This window comes from Rhizopus microsporus (genome assembly GCF_002708625.1).
Source record: "Rhizopus microsporus ATCC 52813 unplaced genomic scaffold scaffold_2, whole genome shotgun sequence".
Taxonomy (NCBI): Eukaryota; Fungi; Mucoromycota; class Mucoromycetes; order Mucorales; family Rhizopodaceae; genus Rhizopus; species Rhizopus microsporus.
In genome coordinates, this window is record NW_019671917.1 from 1,124,076 (window position 1) to 1,148,063 (window position 23,988).

The following is a 23,988-nucleotide window of genomic DNA, read 5'->3' on the forward strand; positions in this document are numbered from 1 at the left end:
CTCTCTCTTTCTCCTTGTTTCCCTTCTTCTTCTTTTCCATAAGCACTTGATAAAAGAGAGACAAGCAGAGAGCAAATAGAAAGACTTGTCTTACAAAGAGTACAATAGTGCATAAATGCAAAAAGCCTTTGAAATTTAGTGAGAGTCAAAGTCACTCTATTCAAAATAAAGTACACATATGTTCTTTATGTATACAGTCTTTTCAGAAAGTAAAGTCGCATTTTTGCAATTTTTATAATACAATTTATACGAAAAAGCGACAAGTCAGCACAACATATCTTTCTGGGAATGGTGTAATATCACTGCGGTCAACCTACTACCATGACATCCTTGTAAGCAGCAGTGACTCATATTATGAATGAACTGCGGTTTAGTGTTATTGTCTATAAGCCTGTTTTTATCCAATAAAATTAAAGATGATTCATGTTGAACAATTCCCCACCCCTTGGTGGCTTATTCTATATAAACCAAGAGAATATATCCCAAAGTTAAAAAAATCTCTTTTTTGTGTGTAATATAAACCATGTCCTTGGCTGACTGTAAGTTTTGTTAAATGTATAATGTAGATAATTGTCCATTAACCTCTCAGCTTATAATTAGTGTCTGGTCAATTCAAGTAATTAAGCTATAATTGTTGTCAACAGCAATAATAATAACACTTTTCTTAATAGTTTCCCAAAGGAAGAGGAGAAAATTATCCAATTCTGGAGAGAAATTGACGCTTTTCAAACTTCTTTAAAATTAAATCAAGACAAACCAACTTTTACTTTCTTTGATGGCCCACCTTTCGCAACAGGTCTTCCTCACTACGGTCATTTGTTAGCTGGTACTATCAAGGATATCGTCACTCGTTACGCACACAACACCGGCCACCATGTCGAACGTCGTTTCGGCTGGGATACTCACGGTCTCCCTGTTGAATATGAAATTGACAAGAAACTGGGCATCAGTGGCAAAGACGATGTCATGAAGATGGGTATCGACAAGTATAACGCTGAATGTAGAGCTATTGTTATGCGATATGCCGAAGAATGGCGTAGAACAGTCGAACGTATGGCTCGTTGGATTGATTTTGATAATGATTACAAGACATTGAACCCCACTTTTATGGAAACTGTCTGGTGGGTCTTTAAGCAATTGTTTGAAAAGGGGCAAGTGTACCGTGGTCAAAGAGTGAGTATGAATAAACATATTGCTTTATGTTACTAACAGCTTTTATTATAGGTCATGCCTTACTCAACTGGCTGTACAACTCCTTTATCCAACTTTGAATCTTCTCAAAATTATAAAGATGTCAATGACCCTGCCAGTAACATCAAATATTATTTTTTAATACAACAAGACACTAAACTCAGTTTTATATAGTCGTCGTCGGTTTCCCTCTCGTAGACGATCCTTCAGTTCAATTGTTAGCATGGACCACCACACCTTGGACCCTGCCTTCTAACTTGGCCGTTTGTGTTCATCCTGAATTCGAATATATCAAGATTCATGACGAAGCATCTGGAAACAAGTACATTTTGATGGAAAAGCGTTTGACAATGCTTTACAAGGACCCCAAGAAGGCCAAGTTTACTATTCTCGAAAAATATAAGGGTGCTGATATGCTCAACTGGAAATTCGTTCCCATGTTTGACTGCTTTGCCGAAGAATTCAAAGACAAGGCATTCAAGATCTGTGTAGATACCTATGTTACTGATGACTCGGGTACCGGTATTGTCCAAATGGCTCCTGCCTTTGGTGAAGATGATTACCGTGTCTGTATCGCTCACGGCGTTATTGATGCCGATGGTCACCTACCCTGTCCTGTGGATGACAGCGGTAACTTCACTGCTGAAGCTGGTCCTTACGCTGGCATGTACATCAAGGATGCTGACAAGGTCATTCAAAAAGACATCAAGGCCAAGGGACGCATGATTGTTCAATCTCAATTCATGCACAGTTACCCCTTCTGTTGGAGATCAAACACACCCTTGATCTATAAGGCTGTTCCTGCCTGGTTTGTCCGTGTGTCACCCATTGTTGACAGAATCTTGGCTTGCAATGATCAAATGCGCTGGGTTCCTTCCTTCGTTCAAGAAAAGCGTTTTGCCAACTGGATTGCCAATGCTCGCGACTGGAACGTCTCTCGTAACCGTTATTGGGGTACTCCTATGCCCGTTTGGGTAAGCGAAGATTACGAAGAAGTTGTCTGTGTTGGCTCTATTGCTGAATTGGAAGAGTTGAGTGGTGTATCTCCTATCACCGATCTTCACCGTGAGAGCATTGATCATATCACCATTCCCTCCAAGAAGGGTAAGGGTGTCCTCCGTCGTATCGAAGAAGTCTTTGACTGTTGGTTCGAATCTGGTTCTATGCCTTATGCTCAACAGCACTATCCTTTTGAAAACGCTGCAAAGCTCGAAAAATCCTTTCCTGCGGATTTCATTTCTGAAGGTATTGATCAAACCCGTGGTTGGTTCTACACTCTCTTGGTTCTCTCTACCCATCTCTTTGATAAGCCACCTGCCAAGAACGTCATCGCTAGTGGCCTCGTCTTGGCTGCCGATGGTAAGAAGATGAGTAAGAGTCTCCGTAACTACCCTGATCCCAATCTTGTCATTGACAAGTTCGGTTCTGATGCTCTCAGACTGTACCTCATCAACTCCCCCGTTGTTCGCGGTGAAACATTAAAGTTTAGAGAAGATGGTGTCAAGGATGTAATCAGTAAAGTTTTCTTGCCCTGGTACAATGCCTACAAGTTCTTCCTTACTCAAACTGCTGTCTTGAAGAAGGAATTCGGCTATGACTTCCAATATGATGCTCATATCAAAAAATCTGACAACGTCATGGATCGCTGGATCTTAGCCTCTTGCCAATCCTTGATCAAATTTATTCGTGAAGAAATGGGTGCTTACCGTCTCTATACCGTTGTTCCTCGTTTGCTGCACATGATTGAAGATCTTACCAACTGGTATGTTCGTTTCAACCGTAGAAGATTGAAGGGTGAGAACGGTTTAGAAGAAGCCAAGTTCTCGATGAACACTTTGTATGAAGTCTTGTTTACCTTGTGTCTTACCATGGCTCCTTTCACTCCCTTCTTGACCGAAAACATGTACCAAAGCCTCAAGAGTTTTGCTCCCAAGGATCCCAACGTTGTCGATGATCGTTCCATTCACTTCCTCGAATTCCCTCAAGTCCGTCAAGAATACTTTGACCCTGAAATCGAACGTGCTGTCAGCCGTATGCAAGCTGTTATCGAATTAGGACGTACTATCCGTGAACGCAAGAATATCTCATTAAAGACACCTCTCAAGGAACTCGTCGTCATTCACAGCGATTCTCAATACCATGCTGACATCAAGGCTCTTCAATCTTATATTTTGGAAGAACTCAATGTTCGTGAACTTGTCATTACTGCTGATGAAGACAAGTATGGTGTCAAATATAAGGCTGAAGCCGACTGGAAGGTCATGGGTCAAAAGTACAAGCGCGACGCCATGAAGATTAAGAAGGGTCTTCCTGAGATCAGCAGTGAGCAAATCAAGGAGTTTGCCAAGACCAAGGAACTTGTTGTTGCTGGTATCAAGGTGACAGATGAAGATCTTAACGTCATTCGCTACTTTGAAGCTTCTGATGACACATTATATGAAGCCAACACGGATAAGGATACGTTGATCTTGATGGATGTTAAATTATATCCTGAATTAGAAGAAGAAGGCATTGCTCGTGAAATCATCAACCGTGTTCAACGTCTGAGAAAGAAGGCTAACTTGTTGCCTACTGATGAAATCAGCGTGTATTACAGATTGGCTGTTGAAGCTACTGAACCATTTGAGAAGATCTTGAAGAGCCAAGAGGCTACTTTGGTCAAGGTTCTTAAGAAGCCCATGACACACCACATGACTATGGTCTCTACCGAAACTCTCATCATTGAAGAAGAGCAAGAGGTGAATGGTATCAAGTTTGATCTTGTCTTTGCTAAATAACTATTATAATAATAATAAAAAAAGATATTGCTTCTTAGATTTTACACAAACTCTTTTTTTGTTGGGTTCAAAATTGGGCACGGCGAGTAACTTTGCACTTTTTTTTTTTTTTTTGGAAACTTGATGAAAGGAGAACGTTTGATCAGTAAAGAACTTTCATTTACTCCATACGACGTTAAATGGTTTCCTTTGTCTTCACGATTATGTGTTGTTGGTGCTACTAAAAAGGGTACAGGGCAAATTGCAGTGCATGGATTAGCTGGTAAACATGTAGAACTTAAAGTGGAGGTATACAAATAATACATGTATAAAAAATAGATCTAAGGCCCTCTTTTCCATTTAGGCAGAGACAAATTCAGTTGTTAGATGTGCAGCTATTACAGGACAAGCGCGACATGTGACAACTGGTGATTTTGAAGGACAAATTCAAACTTGGTAAGAGAAAGAAAGAAAGAGAAAAGAGTGCCATTATATATAAACAACATCTTCAACATAACACACACACATACATATATATATATACATATACATACACACACAAAAAGGGATCCTCAAAAGCTCGATGTTCCTCTAACATCTATCAAGGGTCATGAAAGTATTGTCAACTGTATGAGTAGTTTAAATCAAACGATATCAGAAATCGCGACAGGCAGCAGAGATGGATGTGTCAAAGTGTGGGATACGAGGCAGCCAGAAAAGGCAGTTTTGACGATAAAGTCTAATAGCAAAAGAGATATTTGGGCTGTCGCATTTGGTAAAGACATGTAGAGAAAAGATAAGGCAATCTATTAACCTCAGCATATAGGTTGGATAAGAAACAGTAAAGTGCTCGCAGTGGGATATGAAGATGGACTTGTTCAGCTATTTGATGTGAATGGATCTCAGTACTTGTGGAATACACAATTAAAAGATGGAGTCTGTTCAATAGATTTCTTGAATGATAAGTTATTGGTCAGTACATTAAATGGTGCATATAAGATCAACATCGAATCAGGAAAGATAGAGCAAGTGCAGGTAATTAAACAGTATAGATATTGACTACCATTTGATTGATATATCTTGTCTCAGGCCACAAAGGATACAACATTATGGTGCATTAGGCATATACCCAACACTGAACACTTTACAATAGCAGATGGAAATGGAAAATTATCAACCTATAAAGATACTAACTTAGATAACATATTGAGCATATCAAAACATCCAGTCATATCACTTGATTGGAATAAAGACAAGAAAGGATTGTTTGCTTGCTGTGCATTTGATAAAACGATCAACATAGGCATCATTCAATAAAGGAACTTTATTTTTTACGTTCTTGCTTCCATTTGTACACATCTAATCCATGCTTATCCTTTCCTACAATCTTCTTTCTACCTTTTTGTCTTAATGCTCTCTGGAGTTCTAGTTCTTGTTCTGCTCTCTTCAGCTGTTCTTCTCGCTTCATACGTGAAGCTAATTCTTTATACTTTTGTTCTCTTTCCTTTTTGATCTCTTTCAGTTCCTTTCCTGACAGTGGTGCAATAATCTCTGCCTCTTTTAATGTTTCTATACGTGGACGATTGAATTTACGATTGACAAGTTCAGGTAAGGTATCAAGGTGTTTTGCTGGTGAAAACTGTTTAGCTTCTGTCTCTGAATCAACAAAAACTATATGTTTTGATTTCTTTTGTCTTGGTTGTTCTTGTTGTTCTGGATCGTCTATAAAATGAAGTGAATCTTGTAATTTTTCCATTTTCTATATTTAAAAGGAAATGAGTATATGTGTATGCGTGAAAAATATACCCAACTTACTCTTTTACTAAGATCTCTATGATATTTAATATATTGCTTGTCTTGAGACTTCATCAATTGAATCATTTCGTCAGGCAACTCTTCATTTCGTTTCTGAATGTGTTGACCATTTTTTGTTTGACTATTGATCATCTTGAAATAAAATTCATCTGGATTCCTAAATAGAGCCTTTTCTTTCAATGCCTTTAATCTCTTTTGTTTGGCATGAAAATCCTTTGCACGCAAAAGATAATCCTTCTTCTTTTCTAATAGTCCATATTTGGCTCTACTGGCTATCTGTCCACGCTCTTTGTGGTTTCTTCGTTGAACGGCGTTACGTAAACTGGGCATATTGAATGAAATAACAATAAAGTAAGCCACTTGGATACATTGAAGTTTTATCATTAAAGTCAGTCACATAATGTATTCTCCGATAGTACAGGATCTTTCCTGAGAATGAAATGTTTAATGGTAAAGGCTAAGGCCAGCTTGCTCTTATTGTGTCTATTGACTTATAGTCTTTTCAGAAAGCCGCATTTTTGCAATCTTTATAATGCAATTTAATACGAAAGAGTGACAATCCCGGGCGACATATCTTTCTGAAAATAGTGTATTTTATTATTATGTCTAACTAAAACATGTTGCCTTAGTGAGAGCATAAGAGGGTTATTGTCAACAGTAGACAGGAGTCATATCAGCCTGTTTCAATATATAGACAATTGAGTCAAGTTTTTCCGCCTTTTATTTATACTCTCTTTTCTAAAAATCCTCTAGAACGCAGAGCTGATCCACTTGCTTCATTGGTAACAGATTCAAGTGGTGTTTTTTCAGTAGAAATATTAGAGGGACAGAAGGTCTGCTCACTAAAATTTAAGTTGGTTCTTTAAGTAAAAGCTATTTGATAAATAATATTTACCAAAAACGAAAACGAACAAAAAAACCTGTATCCGACAAAACCAGTGATATTATTCCCTCAGCCGTTACCTCGTCCACTGATACTGACTCCAATGCTATCCATCAATTCCGTAAGGAGATGTGTCAAATATGAAAATATAGAGCAAGAAAAGCCCATATTTTGGTAGTAAAAATACAAAAGGATACCTTTTTTTTGTATTCCCAATAGACCGTCAACACATTTAAGTGAAGGTCTATTATACGAGAAATACATTCCGCCAATGAAAAGAGTTCGATGACATAATGCTCAAAGATGATACATGGATGTCACTGATTTATATGTTTCAGTAGCAGTGAACTACATCATATGGGCGAGGAATCGATGCTGGAACCAGAGTGAGAGACAAAGCAATGGCTTTGTGACAGTTCAACTTGGCGGTAGAAGTTTCAGAGTAAATAGCCAGTCTGGAAAACAATACATCTAGTGTAGCATACGAGCCGACAGTACAGATAACATCGTCGGCGTACGCTAATAGCTTGACAGCTTGTAGATGAGGATGTTCTCTAAATGCCAGTGGCGAATGGGGAAATGCCAAACCAGAGAAGAAAGAATCACGTAAAAGGAACTGTAACAGCGGTTCAATGGCAAAGTTGAAGAGGGTTGGTGAGATGTGACCACCTTGATGTAAGCCCTGTCGTTGGCGTAAGGGAAGAAACAGGAAGTCATTGATGTTTAGCCTGAGAACAATCGTAAAAAACAATGCGACCAAACTATGAGCAATACTCGGCGGGAAGCTGAAACGACAAAGTATCTGACGGAAATAGTCTGGTATACTTTATCGTACACTTTATCCTGGTCGAGTAACAGGCTAATAGCCTGTGATTTGGACTGTCGAGCGTGCTCCATAAGTAGCTTCATGAGCAATCCATTATCCGCTATAAAACGATTATGGAGAAAGCCTGTCTAATAGTGACTCACATGATGGTAACTATTACAACTGTTCTTAGTAAGAACCGAAGGATCATCGAATATGGTAAGAGGAGATGTTAAAAGGCTACCAGCCTTAGAACGTGTCATGATTGTTGTGAACTTAGCGTACTTAGATATGTTCTTTCTGGTAATTAGGTTAGCAGAACGGCTGAACAGTACCATAGTCAACGATAGTGCCATAATGGCTCAAATTGACAAACATATCATGACGTAGCTCCTGTATACCTTCTTTAGATCCATAATATTGACGAGAAAGATTAAAAAAGGTAATTTGAAGGGCGTTGGAATCCGGTAACAAGGAGGGATATCCAAAAAGTCATTTCTCGAAGGATGGTTCGTAAACACCGACCTTGGTAACTTCTTCTCAAAAAATGCAAGAAGCAGTGATCGCGACGCAGCTTTTGTTGGGATCACAGCGAATAATGTCTTCAACACTCCACAAGTAGCGGGCAGTTTGTGAACAAAGAGAGTCTGTTTGTAACAAGAGCGATGTCAATGAGGATCAAGCCAGGGGCTGCACCTTTCAAGAAAGGTCGTTCGCTGTAAGATGCGAACTGACCAGGTTACATCTTATTGCGAATAGAAGAGTGATAACGCATATTTATTCTGTGGATATGAAATAGAAATCAGTTTTGACTTCTAGTGTTTTTGTTAAGTTAAAGATACAGTTCCTGTGGTAAAGGAAGGGGGCTTTATTAGAATTATTTGACTTAGCTATTCATATTCCTTCAAGCCGATTGTGTGACAAATTGTCATTTCATATTACAATAAGACTGAGATAAAACTAACTTGACACGACGTTACTCAATGTATTAATAGGCGTAGCAATAGATAAATAATGACAGCATAAGTGAGGATCTGGAATAAGAATAGTAAAAAACACATCTTCTTGGAATTCAAATACTGCGATATATTGACGATAAATTATCTATTTACGAGTATTGGTGTAAAAGTTATAATTTCAAAATCAATAATGTTTCTCTCTTCTTCATCTTTATATTAAAAGCCTTTCATCGCTATTAAACATAGCTCTGCTTACACTTTAAACTAAATACCGCTGAGAAACAAATAGCCCAGACTCAATAAGGGAGATTATGATTATCAAGTATAGCTAAAAGACTGTATGATAAGTCACATATTTACGGTTAAAGTAGTCATTATAAGTAGTGTAGTCCTCTTCAAAGCAAGCCTAAATAGGGTCACCTTGCTACTTGATGCCTCTTCTTTAAGAATCATACAGCAATGTGTTACTTCTTATTAATTTTACTATCCATTCTGTAACCAACTATGCCAGCTTATGATTTTGAAGTTTACACTCATGAAAAGTTCATTTAGATTAACCAGAGCAAATGTCGTATTTGACCATGTCTAATACTAATCTTTACGTGTGAGATTACATTTGACTTAATTACATGTACCTCAGCTAGTACTCCGACCTCTTTTTAAAACAACCTAATTTCTCTCGCTATAAGCTCTCCTCCTCACTTCTAATAAAAAGATAAAACAGAGACTCATCACCTCTTTGCTTTTATTCTACACATTACCGAATACTAACAACAACAACAATCAATACCTCAGCAAAGATTATCGAAGACAGTCAATTTCTTCTCATTTTTTGGCATGTGAACTTCCCATTAACCCCGTTTTCTTCTTCGATTATCAAAAGATAAGGCTATTCCATGGTTCATTTTCCCTTTTCGATTCCTTTATTTTACAAGCACATGATGGCAGTATGTGCCGATAGGGTTTAGTGTAACAATGAAATAAGGGGTGACAAATGTCTGCATAATATGATTTTATACTTCACTGCTTGCACTTTTATCATCAAGGAAGACATGACTAATTGATTTTATATAACAACAAATGGTGGTATATTAATATGTTGCTAGGCTTCAAGTGCAAAGTACTCATTAAAAAGAAGGATTAACAAAAATAGATTCACATTCAAAAAGCTTGTGTAACAAATAACGGAAATGGGCCATTTTAGGAAACAAAGCCTACTGTTTCGTTTTATTACTAGAATCGACATGATTCAAAAAATAAATTGAATAAATATAAGATAAAGAGTAGGTATTTGTAGTAAAAGAAGAAAAAAAAGAGAAGAAAGGAAAAAGCAACAAAAGCAAGATAGAAGGGAAGAAGTAGCCATTTGCTTGTTTACACTTGCTTTGAGTAAAGGTAAAAGAGGAAGGGAAAATTCCGAGTGGAAACTGATATGCTGAATCATGGGTAAATAAGAGTTTACAAATAGCATTTCCCCCCCTTTTTTTTTTTTTTTTTTTGTTCGTGAACTTCTTAATAGCTAACAATAGTTTCTTTTATAATAGCAGCTTTATTCATAAAATTAGTTTTTTCAGTGCTATTCACTTATCTAAAGATGTCCGAATCTACGTTCAAGTACTTTCAAAAGCTCGAAAACCTTATCCAACTCTCATTCGAAAAGGCAGCCAAGTTCGTCCATGACAGCATAAGTCCTATAATAAGAATCCACCAAGTCGAAACGTAAGTTTGGATTTATCTTTACTTTGCGAATCATACTAACATGCCTTTGTAGGGTCATTAGTGGCCTTACTGAGGAACAGACGTGCGTCTTACATGACCATGTGACGTGGCGAACCTTTCCGACAAAGCGTCGACAGTATGGTGCTGTTAATGAAGCTGTGCCTCTCAAACGACGACGTTTATACCCTGGTAGTGCTGGCACTCGCCATGCGGTCAAGAGATTCCCTTCTGGTCATACTTCCTTTCCTTCTCCTCCTGTATCTCGCTTTGCTATACGAGCCAACCGCTTTAATTCCTCTCGTCGTGCCGCTCTTCGTCGTCCAACCCAGTTTAGTAGAAGCCATTTTGGCCGGAATCCTGCGTTTGCCCTTTTGACTCTCCCTAATTGCCGCAATTATCCCTATATCTCCTTCTCCGCTGACGTGTTTCCTTCCTCTGTTCCTTTCTCTGTGATTCCTTCCTCTGACTCTCGTCCTTTCGTTCGTTCTGCTTCTTGCCCTGTCATTCTTGAAACCGTCAAAGCTCAAGTCAAAGGGTCCCATTCCGCTCCTTCATTTCCATTACTTTCTTCTTCTGTTGACCCAATTCCTTCATTTGATTCTTTACCTGCCTCATCTTCCCCACGCCCCACGTTAGCCCGCTCCCATTCTTGTCCTGAACTCTCTGCTTTTGAACATGATAGGAATGGATCTACTTCCATTCTTTTATCTCTACCTTCCTCTCCTTTATCAGCCACATCTCGTTCCCTGAAAAGAAGCCGTGAAGATGTTGATTATGGGACGAGTATGGAACGCTCCTTCATCAGACCCACCAAGAAACTCAAGACTAACAAAGGTTGTGTATTCATCTATGCCAAGAAATATGCCTTTCCAGCTCATTAAAGCTCCTCTTCCATTCATTTCTATAGCAGTTCCTTAATATACTCACGGCCCGTCCCTTCGCCTTTTGTCCTGCTGCTAATTCTGATGTTGACTGTGCTACTTGTCTTATTGCTTGTTCTTCTACCTGTTCCTCTACCTGTTCTTCTACCTGTTCTTCTACCTGTTCTTCTACCTGTTCTGCTGGCTGTTCTGCTGGCTGTTCTGCTGGCTGTTCTGTTGGTTGTTCTGTTGGTTGTTCTGTTGGCTGCTCTGTTGCTTGGATAGTTGGAGGTATCTACTGTGATAATTGTATGTAGTATACATGGCATATTATACTTGAGCTTGCCTTTCTAATTGAATAGCGGTGATTAAGGCAGCGATAAAGACAAAGGACGTTGTGCGTTGGATAAACGGAGCCTGCGCTTCACGAAGTGTAACTTTACTGTCCTTGGTAAACAGTCAGATGTAAAAGAAAGAGGGCTGTTTATCTTTGGGCCATGACAAAGGAAGGTCTTGATGACTGTGGGTACTCCACGGGAGAGCACAGACATAAGTTATTGAAGTAGATTTAATCAGTGTCACTTGTAGCCTCTACCAGCAGCATATAAAATCAAGAATGGGAGCTGCTACAAGTGGTAAATGCATATCATAGAAAGACAGCGATGGTTTCCAAAAATGGTCACAGAGAGCAGAAACCACGCTTTTATAAAATCTGCTTGGGTGACCAAATTGCATAGCAATAGTAAGATAATGTTTCATATGCATGTGAAAATAGAAGCGGTTCGAACTTCTAGTGTTTTTGTAATAAAAGTTAAAGTTTTTTATGATAAAGAAAGGCGTCTTTATTTAGATAATGGTAAACGATTATTTATATCTTTCCACTTGGTGTGTGTAATAATGAATGATTGAAAGAACAATAAAGCTGAACTCAAACTATATTTCACGCGACGGTACTCAAAGTATTATCATACATAATAGCAAGAACGACTATTAGAAAACATCAAAGAATGGGCTTCACATGGAAAGTGAACAAGAAGTAAATGAAAAGGTTGGATCCTTTTTTTATTGAAGGAACGCAGTAAAATGAATAGATCATAGCTAGATCGCAGCATTGAAGTTAAAAAGAAAACACTCTCAGGTATTCTATGGTATAAACAGAGGTAAAGATAAATATAAGCGATCTGTAGGGCTAAGCAAAAATTTTTTTTTCGGCCTATCCACTATATGAAAGAATTCACAGCGATACTTCTCGACATTGTAGGCACAATTCTGTAAGATTAGTGAATTATAGAGATACACAGCCGTATATTGTAACAAGAAGCTCATTATTAAAAAAGAGCTTGAGCTGTTAAATAAATCTCTATGTCAATAAATAACATTTGGAAATGCCCATACATAACTTTTTAGACTTAAGGAAGTTTCAGTACATGCAAAGAATATCTGTATCATCGATTAGGCATATTAATTTTCATGTTAAATCTCTAAAATTGTAATTACTATAGTTTGATGGTGACGCAGTCAAATTAGTCGTTTATAACTATGACTGCTGCAATATACAAATTACTTCATTATTGAAAGTGTACTTGGCTGGTTTTGTTTAACCTGATGCACAGCCTGCGTTGAAATACATCTTTGAAATTACACAAATTTCTTTATAAAAAATTCATTGAATAGCATAGACAGTAAGTATGAAAATTACTAAATGACTAGCATTGGTAAGAAAAGGCTTTGTTATCAGTAACACAGATTTAAATACAACAAAGGCGGATTACAGGTACATAATATTTGTTGACCAACTTTTAGTGTTGTTACATATAATAATACTTCGAGTACCGTCGCGTGAAATATAGTTTGAGTTCAGCTTTATTGTTCTTTCAATCATTCATTATTACACACACCAAGTGGAAAGATATAAATAATCGTTTACCATTATTTAAATAAAGACGCCTTTCTTTATCATAAAAAACTTTAACTTTTATTACAAAAACACTAGAAGTTCGAACCGCTTCTATTTTCACATGCATATAAGAAATTATCTTATCAGTGTACAGGCATATTCAGCTTGACTTGAGACGGCTTATATGATGTAGATTGCTTTTTGGCACAGAGTTGCTTGTATTGACCATAGCGGTGATTTGATCTTTAAGCTTCAGAAAGTGAGACGAATGCCATTGTTTTGAGATCAGAGCCAACACTAAGCAGATTCCATTATTCTTCTAGCTCTTCTATTTCGTGATTATATTCATAAGATTTCATTGTCTATTCCTTTGATTAATCTATTCAAAAGCTGCCTGTTAATATTTTCTAATCGCATTTATATTTTCAAGCTCAAACCTTGCTTTAAGACATATGTTCATTCATTTGTTGTTATTCAAGAGTAACGTTGAGCTTTGATCCCTTTTGCAAAAGTATTTCTTTTTTCGTCGTATTCTTTTATAAAAAGTATACAGGCACTGGTTCCTGGAATGTCACGCCCTAATCCAGAGACGCCAAACCCCCGTCATGGATAGAGGAAGCCCTATCAAGCAAGTGATGTATGCACGAAGCGCAAGCTTTCTTACCACCTTACCAAGTCCCCCGATGATGTGGGCTCTTTTCGACAACAGTCACCCATCACTCATCGGATACCTGGCCCCTTGTTTTTCAAAGCAATACCAACTACAGACGCTCATCCGGGTCAAGATACAGACTGCATCTTGCTATATATCGTTCTCTCCTCACCCCGCCGGGATGCCAAGACGACTCGATAGGAAGATGTTTTTCATAATCGCAAACCAAACCTACCTTGTAAAGATCCCTACGGTAAACCGGTTTCTTTTTGACGTTTGGGTAATCCTACTCCACTCGCTAGTGTGGGCCGGCGCAGCCCTCTGTTGGCTCGAAAGCAACAGTCTTGACTAAAGGAAACCACTACAGCAGGCAACTCCGGCCATTATCATACCCAGGACCGGATATCTAGTCGTTCGTGAGGTATTGGTTGTTGTTGTTGTTAGTATTCGGTAATGTGTAGAATAAAAGCAAAGAGGTGATGAGTCTCTGTTTTATCTTTTTATTAGAAGTGAGGAGGAGAGCTCATAGCGAAAGAAATTAGGTTGTTTTAAAAAGAGGTCGGAGTACTAACTGAGGTACATGTAATTAAGTCAAATGTGATCTCACACGTAAAGGTTAGTATTAGACATGGTCAAATACGACAGTTCGGATCTCCACCCAAAGTGCAGGTTTCTAATCTAATACTCTAACAGAATCCCCAGACAGTCGAGCCCTTTTCACATGTGTGGATCCATGGCCAGTTCGAAAGCATTGCTCCGTCCGCCCGCTCTTGTCGATGTAACACCCCATCACCCTTGATAAAAAATAAAAGAGGTTGTGAGAGCCCAAAGAATGATTACAGGGAAAACCAGCCACGTCTACACCTGCAGTGTACTAGCGCTGACCAGGCATGCTTTTTGACTGCGGACAACTAAGTAAACGCCAGTATATCATCAAGATGACCACTATTTAGGGTTGAGAATCGATGAACTACACATTTATTCGGTCATCGACATCTGAACAGGAAAGCAGGTTTATAAAATAAAAAGATGAGGGAAAAAGAAAAAGAAAAGATTAAAAGGAGGAAAAGAATATATTTATCAAAGAATTAGGAATTATGCATGTTTTTTGTGTGCGACCATATTGAAATCTTTATGCTAATACTCTTCATCTTTGGTTTAAATTTCTCTAAACAGATTTTACTTCTTTGTCTAAACACACTTGATTCTCATTGAAATGCAGCTGAAGAGTCTCCAATAGAGCTTTTTTATGTTATTTATAACTTGTATACTTTCTACGTAATATTCATTAATGGGTACTATTTCAGGAACGATCTTTCCTTTTTTAGTCAGAGTCTATCTGCAGTTAGTAGAATGGTTACACGCTCCCGTTCAACACTGGCTGTGAGAAAAACCCACTTAAAGAAAAGGGGAAAAATGACTAATAGAAAATAAAATCGGACTTTGAACTTACTCAGGGTGTGGAGATTTCCCTTTTCATGTGAAATTTGTTCAATAATGCCCTTTCCTGTTCTCTCTTATGCCAAAAACACTAATCGTACAGTTCACTCCCATACGATCTTGTCTTGTTCATCTCCCTGGGAAATGGGTGAACGCTCTTCTTGATCAAAAAAAGGTTTTTTTACTTGCTTTGTTTGATCCCGTTTATTCATATTGTTGTTAGTTGCCACAAAATGTCATTTTAGAAATCTCGCCAGTAGATCAAAAGACAACTAAAAAAGTGTACTGTGGATGGTCTGGAGAATCATCAAAGCCTTTGCCACCTAATTCTGTATTCACTCTCGGACCAAACGGTAAATTGGACGTCTTGGAAATGGATCCTCAGTTAGGAACAGCCATCGGTTTGCAGGAAGGACAAAAGGTAACAACGACAAAGAGAAAGCGTGTACCGTAAAAGATAAATTAACACAGAAAGTGAGGATAGGTCAATGTTGACTTTTGCAGAAATGTACCCGAATGCAGCACGGTTCATGTCGAGCCTTTGACGGAAGACGACTGGGAGATTCTCGAATTGCACGCTGGTTATGTAGAGGATAACCTACTCTCTCAAGTACGTACTGTATACAACAACCAGGTCATGTGTGTTTGGATTCATGGAAAGACTCTGGTTAAATTGGTTGTGGGTAAGTGGGCAATAGTAAAGCAAACCCATTGGATTCTGATAAACATTGGACCCAGGTGGCATTGAACCAAAACACGAGTATGCAAAGTTGACCAACCAGAGTGAAGTCATTGTAGCGCCCAAAGTCCGAAAGTCAACACAGAGTTCACCTAATGAAGAGAGCGCTCTTACCTCAGGCGCACCCAAGAAGACGCAGCCATCAGTCACGGTGAGAGCAGCTCCTTGTGATGAATCTGTAGGCGATCTATGTGTTCATGTTCACCCAGATTGTATAGCATCTTTAAGAAATGAAAATGGGCAGGCACCTCAGCGAGTGCGATTAGCCAAGTTAGTACCATCCTTTCTTACATTCAGTTCCAATCGACGTGAAGAAGAACAACAGCAGGAGACAGAAGAAATACCGATCGTAAAAGCCTTATTTGCTACACTTGTGATATCTACTCAAGTGCCATTGAGACATGTGATGATAGGATCCGTATTGAAAAATTCTCTGGAGATTAAGGATTTTGATATGATTAAGTAAGATCTACCAGCTACAGCGACGTTTATATTAATTTACTGCTAGAATATCAACCATCGGAATCAAGAAAAGTTCAGCTGGATCATTAGTGTTAAGGCGATTTGTAGCACCTACAGGTCCTGCATCAACCATCAAATTAGGTTTGGAAAGGTAAGAATGGACAACAAGGAGCATAAAACCCTTTTTTTTTCTTTTTTCTAAAACGTACAGCCAGTTCTCAGCAACAGGCACAGCAAAAGCTCCAATTTGAGGCAGACTGTACGACTGCGGCTAAAGGTATGGCAGGTGTTAGCGAAGAGAACTATTCAGCTTATTGGTATCCTTAGAATGGCTGTCAACGCAAAAGGGAGAGTATGTCATTAGCCAAGGAATGGTCATTGACCTAAAAGTCAAGGACAAGGTAGAGCAATTTTTAATTCAGCTAGCAACAGGCCAGGGCCTCTTTTCATCTTCAACACTTCTACAAGATGAGGAACAGTTTGTTGTACTTAGTCCAAATCAAAAGCTGTCCATTGAGTTTGGTGAAGATATTTCGAAAGCACCCTCGGTTGATAGTAAGAAGGACGAAAGGTAAGGGGAGGATCTCGGTGCATATGTGCATACAGTTGAACTATCTACAATAGCGTGTCTATCAAAGTAGGTGGTGTAGATAAACTACTGAGTAGAATAGAACAATATACTTTAGCAAATCTTGCAGAAAAAGAGCTCAAGGCAAGTCTTGGCGTGCCCGGGTCTGGTGGCATCCTTCTTACAGGAGCCCATGGTTCAGGAAAGACCAGTATAGTTCATCAAGTGATGCGATCAGTTAGAAAGTCCTTGATATGTAAAGCAAAGATCTTATAAAGACAATATAGCATCTGACACATGCTTGTAGATACGTTACCTGTCAATTGCTCTGAACTAAGTGATGAGCGTATACCCGTCATTAAAGAAACTCTTCAGAAATGGCTTGATGAAGCAGCATGGCATAGTCCGAGTTTAATATTTTTCGATAACCTTGATCGACTGATCCCTGCAGAACTTGAGCATGCGGATTCGACAAGAAGCCGTCATATTGCCGAACTATTTGTCCGCATGATTTCAAGAGCTTGCCAAAGACATGCTATTATGATTATTGCTACATCGCAGCAACAGCAATCCATTCACCCTGCATTGATTACACATCATGTGCTGAGTGAACTTTGTCATCTTCAGCCACCCAATAGAGAAGAGCGTAAGCTGGTAAGTAAGGAATAAATCAAGATGTTGTAGTGTTAACCAAAAGCAAAAAAAAAAAAGATCATGGAAACTATTATGTCACAAGGATCTGATGTTCTCAAGAAGAGTTTACCGAGCATTGATCTTGTTTCCGTTGCATCCGAAACCGAGGGTTTCCTTGCAGCAGACATAAAGGCATTTCTTGAGCGAACTGTACACGAAGGCGCAGTTAGAAGTATTAAGAAAAAGATGGATGCACTCAAACAAGGAGTTGCAGTGGACAATGCTGATCTCACTTTGATTCAAGCAGACTTTTCAAAGGCTCGTCAAGGCTTTGTGCCATCTTCGCTTCGAGGCGTGAAGCTGCAGAGTTCTGGTGTAAACTGGTCGGACATCGGAGGTAATAGGGTGCGTTACTCACAAGACATTAGTTAACCATTGAGTAGGTCTAAATGAAACAAGAAAAGCGTTACTTGAAACACTAGAATGGCCCACCAAATATGCAGCCGTCTTCTCTCAGTGTCCACTTAGACTACGTTCGGGGTAAGAGTTTGAAATGATTGTTGCGTGTTTTTTCTTAATATTTTTGTCCATAGTCTATTACTCTATGGCTACCCTGGTTGTGGAAAAACACTATTAGCATCCGCGGTTGCCAAAGAATGTGGTTTGAACTTTATCAGTGTGAAAGGGCCTGAAATTCTAAACAAGTATATTGGTGCAAGTGAAAAATCCGTACGAGATCTATTCGAAAGAGCACAGGCTGCTAAACCTTGTGTGTTATTTTTTGATGAGTTTGATTCTATTGCACCACGAAGGTAAAAAGGAAAAAAAAAAAAAAAAATACAGGCTCAGCATGAAACTGAAAAATTATTATTGTCACAGAGGCCACGATAGTACAGGTGTGACAGACAGAGTAGTCAATCAAATGCTCACACAAATGGATGGCGCAGAAGGATTAGATGGAGTTTATGTGTTAGCAGCAACAAGGTATATAAAGAAATATAAGAAGAGAAACATATGATTAACCCGTATACCTCTAGTCGACCTGATTTGATTGACCCAGCGTTATTAAGACCTGGTAGACTGGATAAAGCCTTATTGTGTGGGATGCCTAGTGTGGAGGAAAGATTAGAGGTAATCATACACAATGTACAATAATTTGATTTATTAAAAGTTGATAAAAATAGATACTGCAAGCACTGTCTTCTAAAATGAAGCTGGCAGCGAATGTGGATTTGAGGGTCTATGCAGAAAGGACAGAAGGGTTTTCTGGAGCAGATCTTCAGGGGTTCTTATATAATGCACACTTGGAGGCTATTCATGGAAGTATCCAAATAGAAACATTTAAAGAAAGCAATGACAACAAAAGACAAGAAAAGCAGAATGAATTTGTAATGAATGATAATAACAAAGTAGGATTGACATTGGCTGAAAAGGGACAAATCTCACAAAGGGTAAACAAAAAAAGAAAGATAATTAATAAATGATTAATTAATACCAAAACTGTATATTCATTATAATAGCTGGCAATGATAAAGAAGGAAATACAAAATGTTAAAAAAGAAACACCAGTGAAATCTGAAGTAGTTCAGCCTCAAAATGAAGCAGAAATAACTATTGATTATCTCGAGTCATCATTGAGATCGACAAGACCTTCGATTACAATAGAAGAATATTATAGACTAAAGGCAATTTATGATGAATTTGTTACTGGCCGAACAGGTGAATTACCTTCAGGGGAAGCTGCAAAGGGTATTGGCAAACGCTCCACTCTTGGTTAAAATCTATTAATAGAATATTTTAAATTCAACAACTCCCCTTTTTTTTCTCTTTCTGTCTGTCTGTCCCTCTTTCTTTCTCTCTCTTAATATCTCTCTTTTTTTTTTCTTTTTCTCTCTTTTTTAATTTTTTATTCCCTTAAATTTTTATAATTTCAATTATAAAAATAACAGGTTTAAATTTAGGAAAAGTGTAAATAAAAAAAAAAGTTTAAAAATATAACAAAATACGCGCATTTTTTACTAACGGCACCACATTCATTCATTCATACAATACAATACACAAATACACACCATAAAAAATTTTACATTACAGTCAATGGGACGTAAAAAGATCAAGATTCAGCCCATTAAAGACGACCGCAATAGACAGGTAACTGAAGAGAATATTATAAGAAATGCTGCTGTTACTAAAAATAAATCAAGGTCACTTTTCTTAAACGCAAGTATGGTTTAATGAAGAAAGCATATGAATTAAGTGTGTTATGTGATTGTGAAATTGCATTAATCATCTTTAACAACAATGGCAAACTTGTACAATATGCTAGTACAGATATTGATAAGATACTCATGAAATATACTGAAGTAAAGTATACATGAAATCAATTGGGATGTGTGTGTTTATATTCACTCTCTCTATAGTATAATGAACCACACGAGAGCAAATCAAATCAAGATGTATGTTTATATATATATCATAAGATATATTATATCTCACAGATTCAATTATATAGTTTATAAGCAATCTAGAGCAAGATGAATCAGTAAGAGACGATGAAGATGATGATATGGATGATGATGAACAACCTAAAAAGACAATGCCTACTGTCACTGTTCCTACTCAGGCAAATCATAAAACATATCAATCTCCTCAACCGCAACCACAGCAACCACAACAACAACAACAACCATCTGTTCCTAACCAATTGTATTATCCTCCTCAACAAATGCGTTATGGACAACATCAAATGTCTCAAGCCTATGAACTGTATACTATTCCTTCTCAACAATCAAATCCCACTACCCCTCAACCTATGTATATGATTGTAAGTCTTTATTTTTAATTCAAAATGTGTATATATAACCCTCTGCTTTCATTGTAGAATGGTGTAGCTACTCATGGAGCACAGACTGTTCCTCCTTATGGCTTTGTATCTCATCAACATCAACATCAACATCAACATCAACAACAACAACAACAACAACAGTATCAATCTCATCTATCTCAAGCTTATTCTCCGCGTATCCCTGCAGCTCATAGTAGACAAGCATCCATGCAGTACCCCATGAACAATATGCCCTCACATAATATAGCTGCACCTACCAGCCCTGCCATGTCTACACACAGTACCATAAGCGCTACCAGCAAAAAGCCGCCCAAGTTGCGTGTGCAGATACCAGAAGTAATAGAGAACCAATCACCCGGCCAACTTACGGCTGTTACAAAACATAAGCATCAATTATCCGTTTCTTCAGTCTCCTCTACAGGCACAAAGGATGAAGCAATAGATGTGTCCTCACAACAAACAAATGAAATCACACCACCGCAGCAGCAGCAGCAGCAGCAGCAGCAACAACAACAACAACAACAGCAGCAGCAGCAGCAACCGTATTACCGTCCTACAGAGCCAGGCCCACCTTCTGCTCTACCTTCTCAGTTTGCACAGAATCTGCCTTCACCTTCAACATTATATCCTGTATTTTATCAGCAAAACGAACTACCAAGTCCACTCAATTTTACAGCGACACCTGTTACTGCTCAGCAGAATGGAGGAAACAATGTCTTTCACTGGCCAGTTCCTCAACAACGAGATTATAGACCTTCACCTCTAAATCCTGAAAGGTAATCTCATATGCCTTTATGTACTGATAACTAATATTATGTGTAGTGAATCAAATACTAATAAGAGAATGCATAAAGAGCAACAAGAACAAGAAAACAAAAGACTAAAGTCATAAAAAAAATACATATATATAAAAAACAGCTCAGTTCATTTGAAACTGATACGCACACAAATGTATAGTAGCGGTAGCCAGTAGTAGTAGTAGTAGTAGTAGTAGTAGAGGCAACGAGTCGTAGTCGATCACACAGCTACAGACTTTATGTTTATATGTATTAAACCTTTCCTTTTTGTTTTTTGTTTATAAAATAAACTACTCTTTTTTTCATAGAATACATCGTGACTTTTACCCTTTCTCTTTTTAAATGTCATTGCTCAAGAGATGCAGCATTGCAAGAAGCTGTTATTCCACCTGCTCCAGTGTATACAGCAAACCAGTTGATAATAGACCTATCGGGTACTTGAAACTACCTGGCCTAGTTCCTTATGAAAAGGGACTTCAATTGCAGTCATATCTTGTAGCCAGACGACACCGTATTAATCAAGAGAATGCTAATGTTCCAGTCGCCGACGTCATTTGCTTACTAGAACATACACCCACATTTACTGCTGGTAGACGAATGCGTGGTAAGACTGATATGGAAGAAGAGAAAAGGTTAAGAGCTTTGGGGGCAGATTATTTTGAGGTATTTTTGTAAAACATCAAAAAAAGATACAAGGCATACTATATCTTTTTTTCTTTTTCTTTAGACCATGAGAGGTGGGCAAGTGACGTTTCATGGACCAGGGCAGCTTGTTGCCTATCCGATATTAGATATAAGAGGTTATAAGGTTTGATGTAGCCGATGATGTGAAAATATATGTGTATTAACCCAATTCATACAGTTGAATGTTAGATGTTATGTTTCTAGGTTAGAGAAAACAATCATTGATTGTTGTGCTAAATACGGAATTAAAGCCAATACGACAGAAAATACAGGCGTATGGGTTGGGCATGACGACAAGATTGCGTCCTTGGGAGTTCAGCTACAGCGCTATGTGAGCAGTCATGGGGTGTCATTGAACTGTAATATTGACTTGAATTGGTTCGATCACATCGTGCCGTGTGGACTGGCCGATAAGCGGGCTACTTCTATCTCTAAAGAAAAGAACCAAAATATTTCACCTGATCAAGTGGTACCAAAGCTCGTTGAAAGCTTTGAATCATTATTTCAAAAAGAGTTAATTCCTATTGAAATAGAGGATGTACTAACTAAACAGGAACAAATTGAATTTTCTTTATTGCATTAAATACGACTCCATGTTATTTTGGCTCCATTCATTACTACTATTACTACTACTATTGTTATTATTGTTATTCTTACTGTTATCTGTGGTATGGTTGCCGTTTGAATAAAGATTAAAATTGAGTATGTCATTATTCCATGGCTGTGCTTCTGGATGATCAGGAAAGAGCAGTAGATCTCCTTGATTAGGATTATCAATGCTTGATAAATCAAAATTGAATAAGTCTATAGTAAAAGAAAGGATTATGATCTACAAGATGATGATTCAATGCCTATTTACTACTCACCATTGATATCAATATCTTGATCGATAAATGACATGGAGTTGGGGCTTGATGTAAGCATGGTGTCGCTTTGTACAGATGATGATAGCAGACTATCTTGTGCAGGTATAGGTGAATGAATTGTCATGTTGGCTAGACTTTGTAATGCTGGTGATTCTGTCTGTTGCAGGGCCCATGCACCATTGCTTGCACTTAGGATGGCTTGTGGCGATTGTGACTGTTGCTGTGGCTGTGTAGGTTGCTGTGTAGGTTGCTGTGTAGGTTGTTGTATAGGTTGCTGTATAGGTTGTTGCTGTTGCTGTGTATGCTGCGGTTGCGGTTGCGGTTGCTGTCTTGGCAACAATGCCTGTGGCTTATTTGGTAACTCAGGTTGTTGAGTTACTTGTATTTTGGGCGGCTGAACTTGAGGAGAAGGCTCCTTTCCATTGGCTCCTGACTTGATCAGTCTATCGCGAGCTTCTTTTAGTCTCTCTATCAATACTGCCTTCTTGCCTGTGGCCAGCAAACCACGTTCACGAAGCATTTCTTTCAATTCTGCGACTGTCACATCATCAAAATTAACGTGTAACAATTGTTCATCTAATCTTCTCTTTGTCTCCGCAGGGTCCAAGACAACAGGCTTAGGCTGCGGTTTCTTGGGTACACGTTCAATAGCCATTGGAGGCGCTTCGACCTTTAGTGCTTTTGAAGTATGCTGAATGGGACGAGGATCTGTCACTTGTACGCTGGCAAATATCACTGGGTTCTGAGTTTTGTTATACTGGCTTCTTCCCTGAAAAGCAGGAGGTAGAGAAGAGGACCTTCTTCTTTTTGTATGCTGCCTTAGTTTTTTTCCCAATTCCATATTATAAGTTGTCTTTTGTAATTCTGGAAAGAATGTGATGGTTTGTGGTTGTGGTTGTGGTTGCGGTTGTTGTTGCTGTGTGTTTAACATGGTCGGAGATAAATTATGTGATTCAATAGAAGAGCTTGTGGAAATGGGTGAGGAAGATGAGTCAGGCAAATGTGCATTTGTACTTGTAGTAGTAGTAGCGGTCCCCTCAGTGTTTGAATTGCTTGGGCGATGTTGATCATATGAAAATTCAGCTGGAAACGTCAAGTTCTAATAGTAAAACGATGGGTGAGAAAATATTATTATTTTCATCTTTTGTGTGTGTGTATTTACAACTTTGTCAGTCTTGAAAGGAAAATCTTCTTCTATAATAGTTGGTTCATTGATGACTTTATTCAAAAATAGCGGATTGATAGGCAAATCAACTGAAGAACTACGTCTTCTTTGAAATGGAGGTGGAGGCAATGGTTGCTGATAAGACACGGCTGACTTTGGGTCATAGTCCAAATAGGATTCTTGTCCACCATTACTCCAGTCTATGCTTGTAAACAAAGGCGTGTGGTGTAAACTCCAGTAATCGTTAGCTTCCAT

General features: G+C 38.4%; 10 protein-coding genes across 10 annotated transcripts; 7 read left to right on the forward strand and 3 right to left on the reverse strand.

Moving 5' to 3' along the window:
- Positions 1-516: 516 nt before the first annotated feature.
- RHIMIDRAFT_307619 (isoleucine--tRNA ligase ILS1) lies at positions 517-4,052 on the forward strand. Its single transcript, XM_023614534.1, has 4 exons — positions 517-606; positions 672-1,173; positions 1,225-1,309; positions 1,366-4,052. Exons 1-4 carry the CDS (start codon positions 554-556, stop codon positions 3,966-3,968), a joined length of 3,243 nt encoding a protein of 1,080 aa, XP_023470028.1. The 5' UTR covers positions 517-553; the 3' UTR covers positions 3,969-4,052.
- Positions 4,053-4,091: 39 nt separating this feature from the next.
- RHIMIDRAFT_198215 (WD40 repeat-like protein) lies at positions 4,092-5,264 on the forward strand (the record flags this gene model as incomplete). The annotated part of the gene is made up of 5 exons (XM_023606264.1): positions 4,092-4,256; positions 4,312-4,403; positions 4,514-4,732; positions 4,784-4,982; positions 5,037-5,264. 5 exons carry the CDS (start codon positions 4,092-4,094, stop codon positions 5,262-5,264), a joined length of 903 nt encoding a protein of 300 aa, XP_023470029.1.
- Positions 5,265-5,271: 7 nt separating this feature from the next.
- On the reverse strand, positions 5,272-6,092 carry RHIMIDRAFT_246878 (U3 small nucleolar RNA-associated protein 11; the record flags this gene model as incomplete). Its single annotated transcript, XM_023610355.1, has 2 exons — positions 5,272-5,706; positions 5,763-6,092. The coding sequence occupies 2 exons, from the start codon at positions 6,090-6,092 to the stop codon at positions 5,272-5,274; spliced, it is 765 nt and encodes a 254-aa protein (XP_023470030.1).
- A 4,087-nt stretch (positions 6,093-10,179) lies between these two features.
- Positions 10,180-10,506, forward strand: RHIMIDRAFT_265740 (uncharacterized protein; the record flags this gene model as incomplete). The annotated part of the gene is made up of 1 exon (XM_023611846.1): positions 10,180-10,506. The coding sequence occupies exon 1, from the start codon at positions 10,336-10,338 to the stop codon at positions 10,501-10,503; it is 168 nt and encodes a 55-aa protein (XP_023470031.1). The 5' UTR covers positions 10,180-10,335.
- Positions 10,507-11,051: 545 nt separating this feature from the next.
- RHIMIDRAFT_233926 (uncharacterized protein) lies at positions 11,052-11,539 on the reverse strand (the record flags this gene model as incomplete). Its single annotated transcript, XM_023608053.1, has 4 exons — positions 11,052-11,084; positions 11,134-11,283; positions 11,325-11,435; positions 11,519-11,539. The coding sequence occupies 4 exons, from the start codon at positions 11,537-11,539 to the stop codon at positions 11,052-11,054; spliced, it is 315 nt and encodes a 104-aa protein (XP_023470032.1).
- A 1,617-nt stretch (positions 11,540-13,156) lies between these two features.
- RHIMIDRAFT_265741 (uncharacterized protein) lies at positions 13,157-13,977 on the forward strand. Its single transcript, XM_023611847.1, has 2 exons — positions 13,157-13,264; positions 13,323-13,977. Exon 2 carries the CDS (start codon positions 13,491-13,493, stop codon positions 13,887-13,889), a length of 399 nt encoding a protein of 132 aa, XP_023470033.1. The 5' UTR covers positions 13,157-13,264; positions 13,323-13,490; the 3' UTR covers positions 13,890-13,977.
- Positions 13,978-15,017: 1,040 nt separating this feature from the next.
- Positions 15,018-19,247, forward strand: RHIMIDRAFT_265753 (AAA-domain-containing protein). Its single transcript, XM_023611848.1, has 16 exons — positions 15,018-15,152; positions 15,201-15,398; positions 15,462-15,660; positions 15,716-16,178; positions 16,225-16,329; positions 16,394-16,455; positions 16,506-16,749; positions 16,803-17,002; positions 17,054-17,400; positions 17,458-17,776; positions 17,823-17,919; positions 17,973-18,191; positions 18,259-18,363; positions 18,417-18,510; positions 18,564-18,830; positions 18,900-19,247. The coding sequence occupies exons 1-16, from the start codon at positions 15,057-15,059 to the stop codon at positions 19,155-19,157; spliced, it is 3,273 nt and encodes a 1,090-aa protein (XP_023470034.1). The 5' UTR covers positions 15,018-15,056; the 3' UTR covers positions 19,158-19,247.
- Positions 19,248-19,270: 23 nt separating this feature from the next.
- On the forward strand, positions 19,271-21,212 carry RHIMIDRAFT_310885 (uncharacterized protein). The gene is made up of 6 exons (XM_023614694.1): positions 19,271-19,527; positions 19,581-19,739; positions 19,797-19,832; positions 19,889-20,200; positions 20,258-20,997; positions 21,044-21,212. The coding sequence occupies exons 1-6, from the start codon at positions 19,474-19,476 to the stop codon at positions 21,111-21,113; spliced, it is 1,371 nt and encodes a 456-aa protein (XP_023470035.1). The 5' UTR covers positions 19,271-19,473; the 3' UTR covers positions 21,114-21,212.
- A 105-nt stretch (positions 21,213-21,317) lies between these two features.
- RHIMIDRAFT_60347 (lipoyltransferase) lies at positions 21,318-22,423 on the forward strand. The gene is made up of 3 exons (XM_023615459.1): positions 21,318-21,681; positions 21,746-21,826; positions 21,881-22,423. Exons 1-3 carry the CDS (start codon positions 21,361-21,363, stop codon positions 22,283-22,285), a joined length of 807 nt encoding a protein of 268 aa, XP_023470036.1. The 5' UTR covers positions 21,318-21,360; the 3' UTR covers positions 22,286-22,423.
- Positions 22,274-23,988, reverse strand: RHIMIDRAFT_233930 (uncharacterized protein; the record flags this gene model as incomplete). The annotated part of the gene is made up of 3 exons (XM_023608054.1): positions 22,274-22,506; positions 22,569-23,667; positions 23,731-23,988. 3 exons carry the CDS (start codon positions 23,986-23,988, stop codon positions 22,274-22,276), a joined length of 1,590 nt encoding a protein of 529 aa, XP_023470037.1.

Excerpts from the sequence above, each read along its gene's own strand:
- RHIMIDRAFT_307619 (XM_023614534.1), top strand. The coding sequence starts at position 554 with ATGTATAATGTAGATAATTGTCCATTAACCTCTCAGCTTATAATTAGT. Across the intron at positions 1,174-1,224 it reads AAGTGTACCGTGGTCAAAGA|GTCATGCCTTACTCAACTGG; the intron begins GTGAGTATGAAT and ends CTTTTATTATAG. Across the intron at positions 1,310-1,365 it reads AGATGTCAATGACCCTGCCA|TCGTCGTCGGTTTCCCTCTC; the intron begins GTAACATCAAAT and ends AGTTTTATATAG.
- RHIMIDRAFT_265741 (XM_023611847.1), top strand. The coding sequence starts at position 13,491 with ATGGATAGAGGAAGCCCTATCAAGCAAGTGATGTATGCACGAAGCGCA.
- RHIMIDRAFT_265753 (XM_023611848.1), top strand. The coding sequence starts at position 15,057 with ATGCCAAAAACACTAATCGTACAGTTCACTCCCATACGATCTTGTCTT. Across the intron at positions 16,750-16,802 it reads GATAGTAAGAAGGACGAAAG|CGTGTCTATCAAAGTAGGTG; the intron begins GTAAGGGGAGGA and ends TATCTACAATAG. Across the intron at positions 17,003-17,053 it reads AGTTAGAAAGTCCTTGATAT|ATACGTTACCTGTCAATTGC; the intron begins GTAAAGCAAAGA and ends ACATGCTTGTAG.
- RHIMIDRAFT_310885 (XM_023614694.1), top strand. The coding sequence starts at position 19,474 with ATGGGACGTAAAAAGATCAAGATTCAGCCCATTAAAGACGACCGCAAT. Across the intron at positions 19,740-19,796 it reads TACTCATGAAATATACTGAA|TATAATGAACCACACGAGAG; the intron begins GTAAAGTATACA and ends CTCTCTCTATAG. Across the intron at positions 19,833-19,888 it reads AGAGCAAATCAAATCAAGAT|TTTATAAGCAATCTAGAGCA; the intron begins GTATGTTTATAT and ends TCAATTATATAG.
- RHIMIDRAFT_60347 (XM_023615459.1), top strand. The coding sequence starts at position 21,361 with ATGTCATTGCTCAAGAGATGCAGCATTGCAAGAAGCTGTTATTCCACC. Across the intron at positions 21,682-21,745 it reads TGGGGGCAGATTATTTTGAG|ACCATGAGAGGTGGGCAAGT; the intron begins GTATTTTTGTAA and ends CTTTTTCTTTAG. Across the intron at positions 21,827-21,880 it reads TAGATATAAGAGGTTATAAG|TTGAATGTTAGATGTTATGT; the intron begins GTTTGATGTAGC and ends CAATTCATACAG.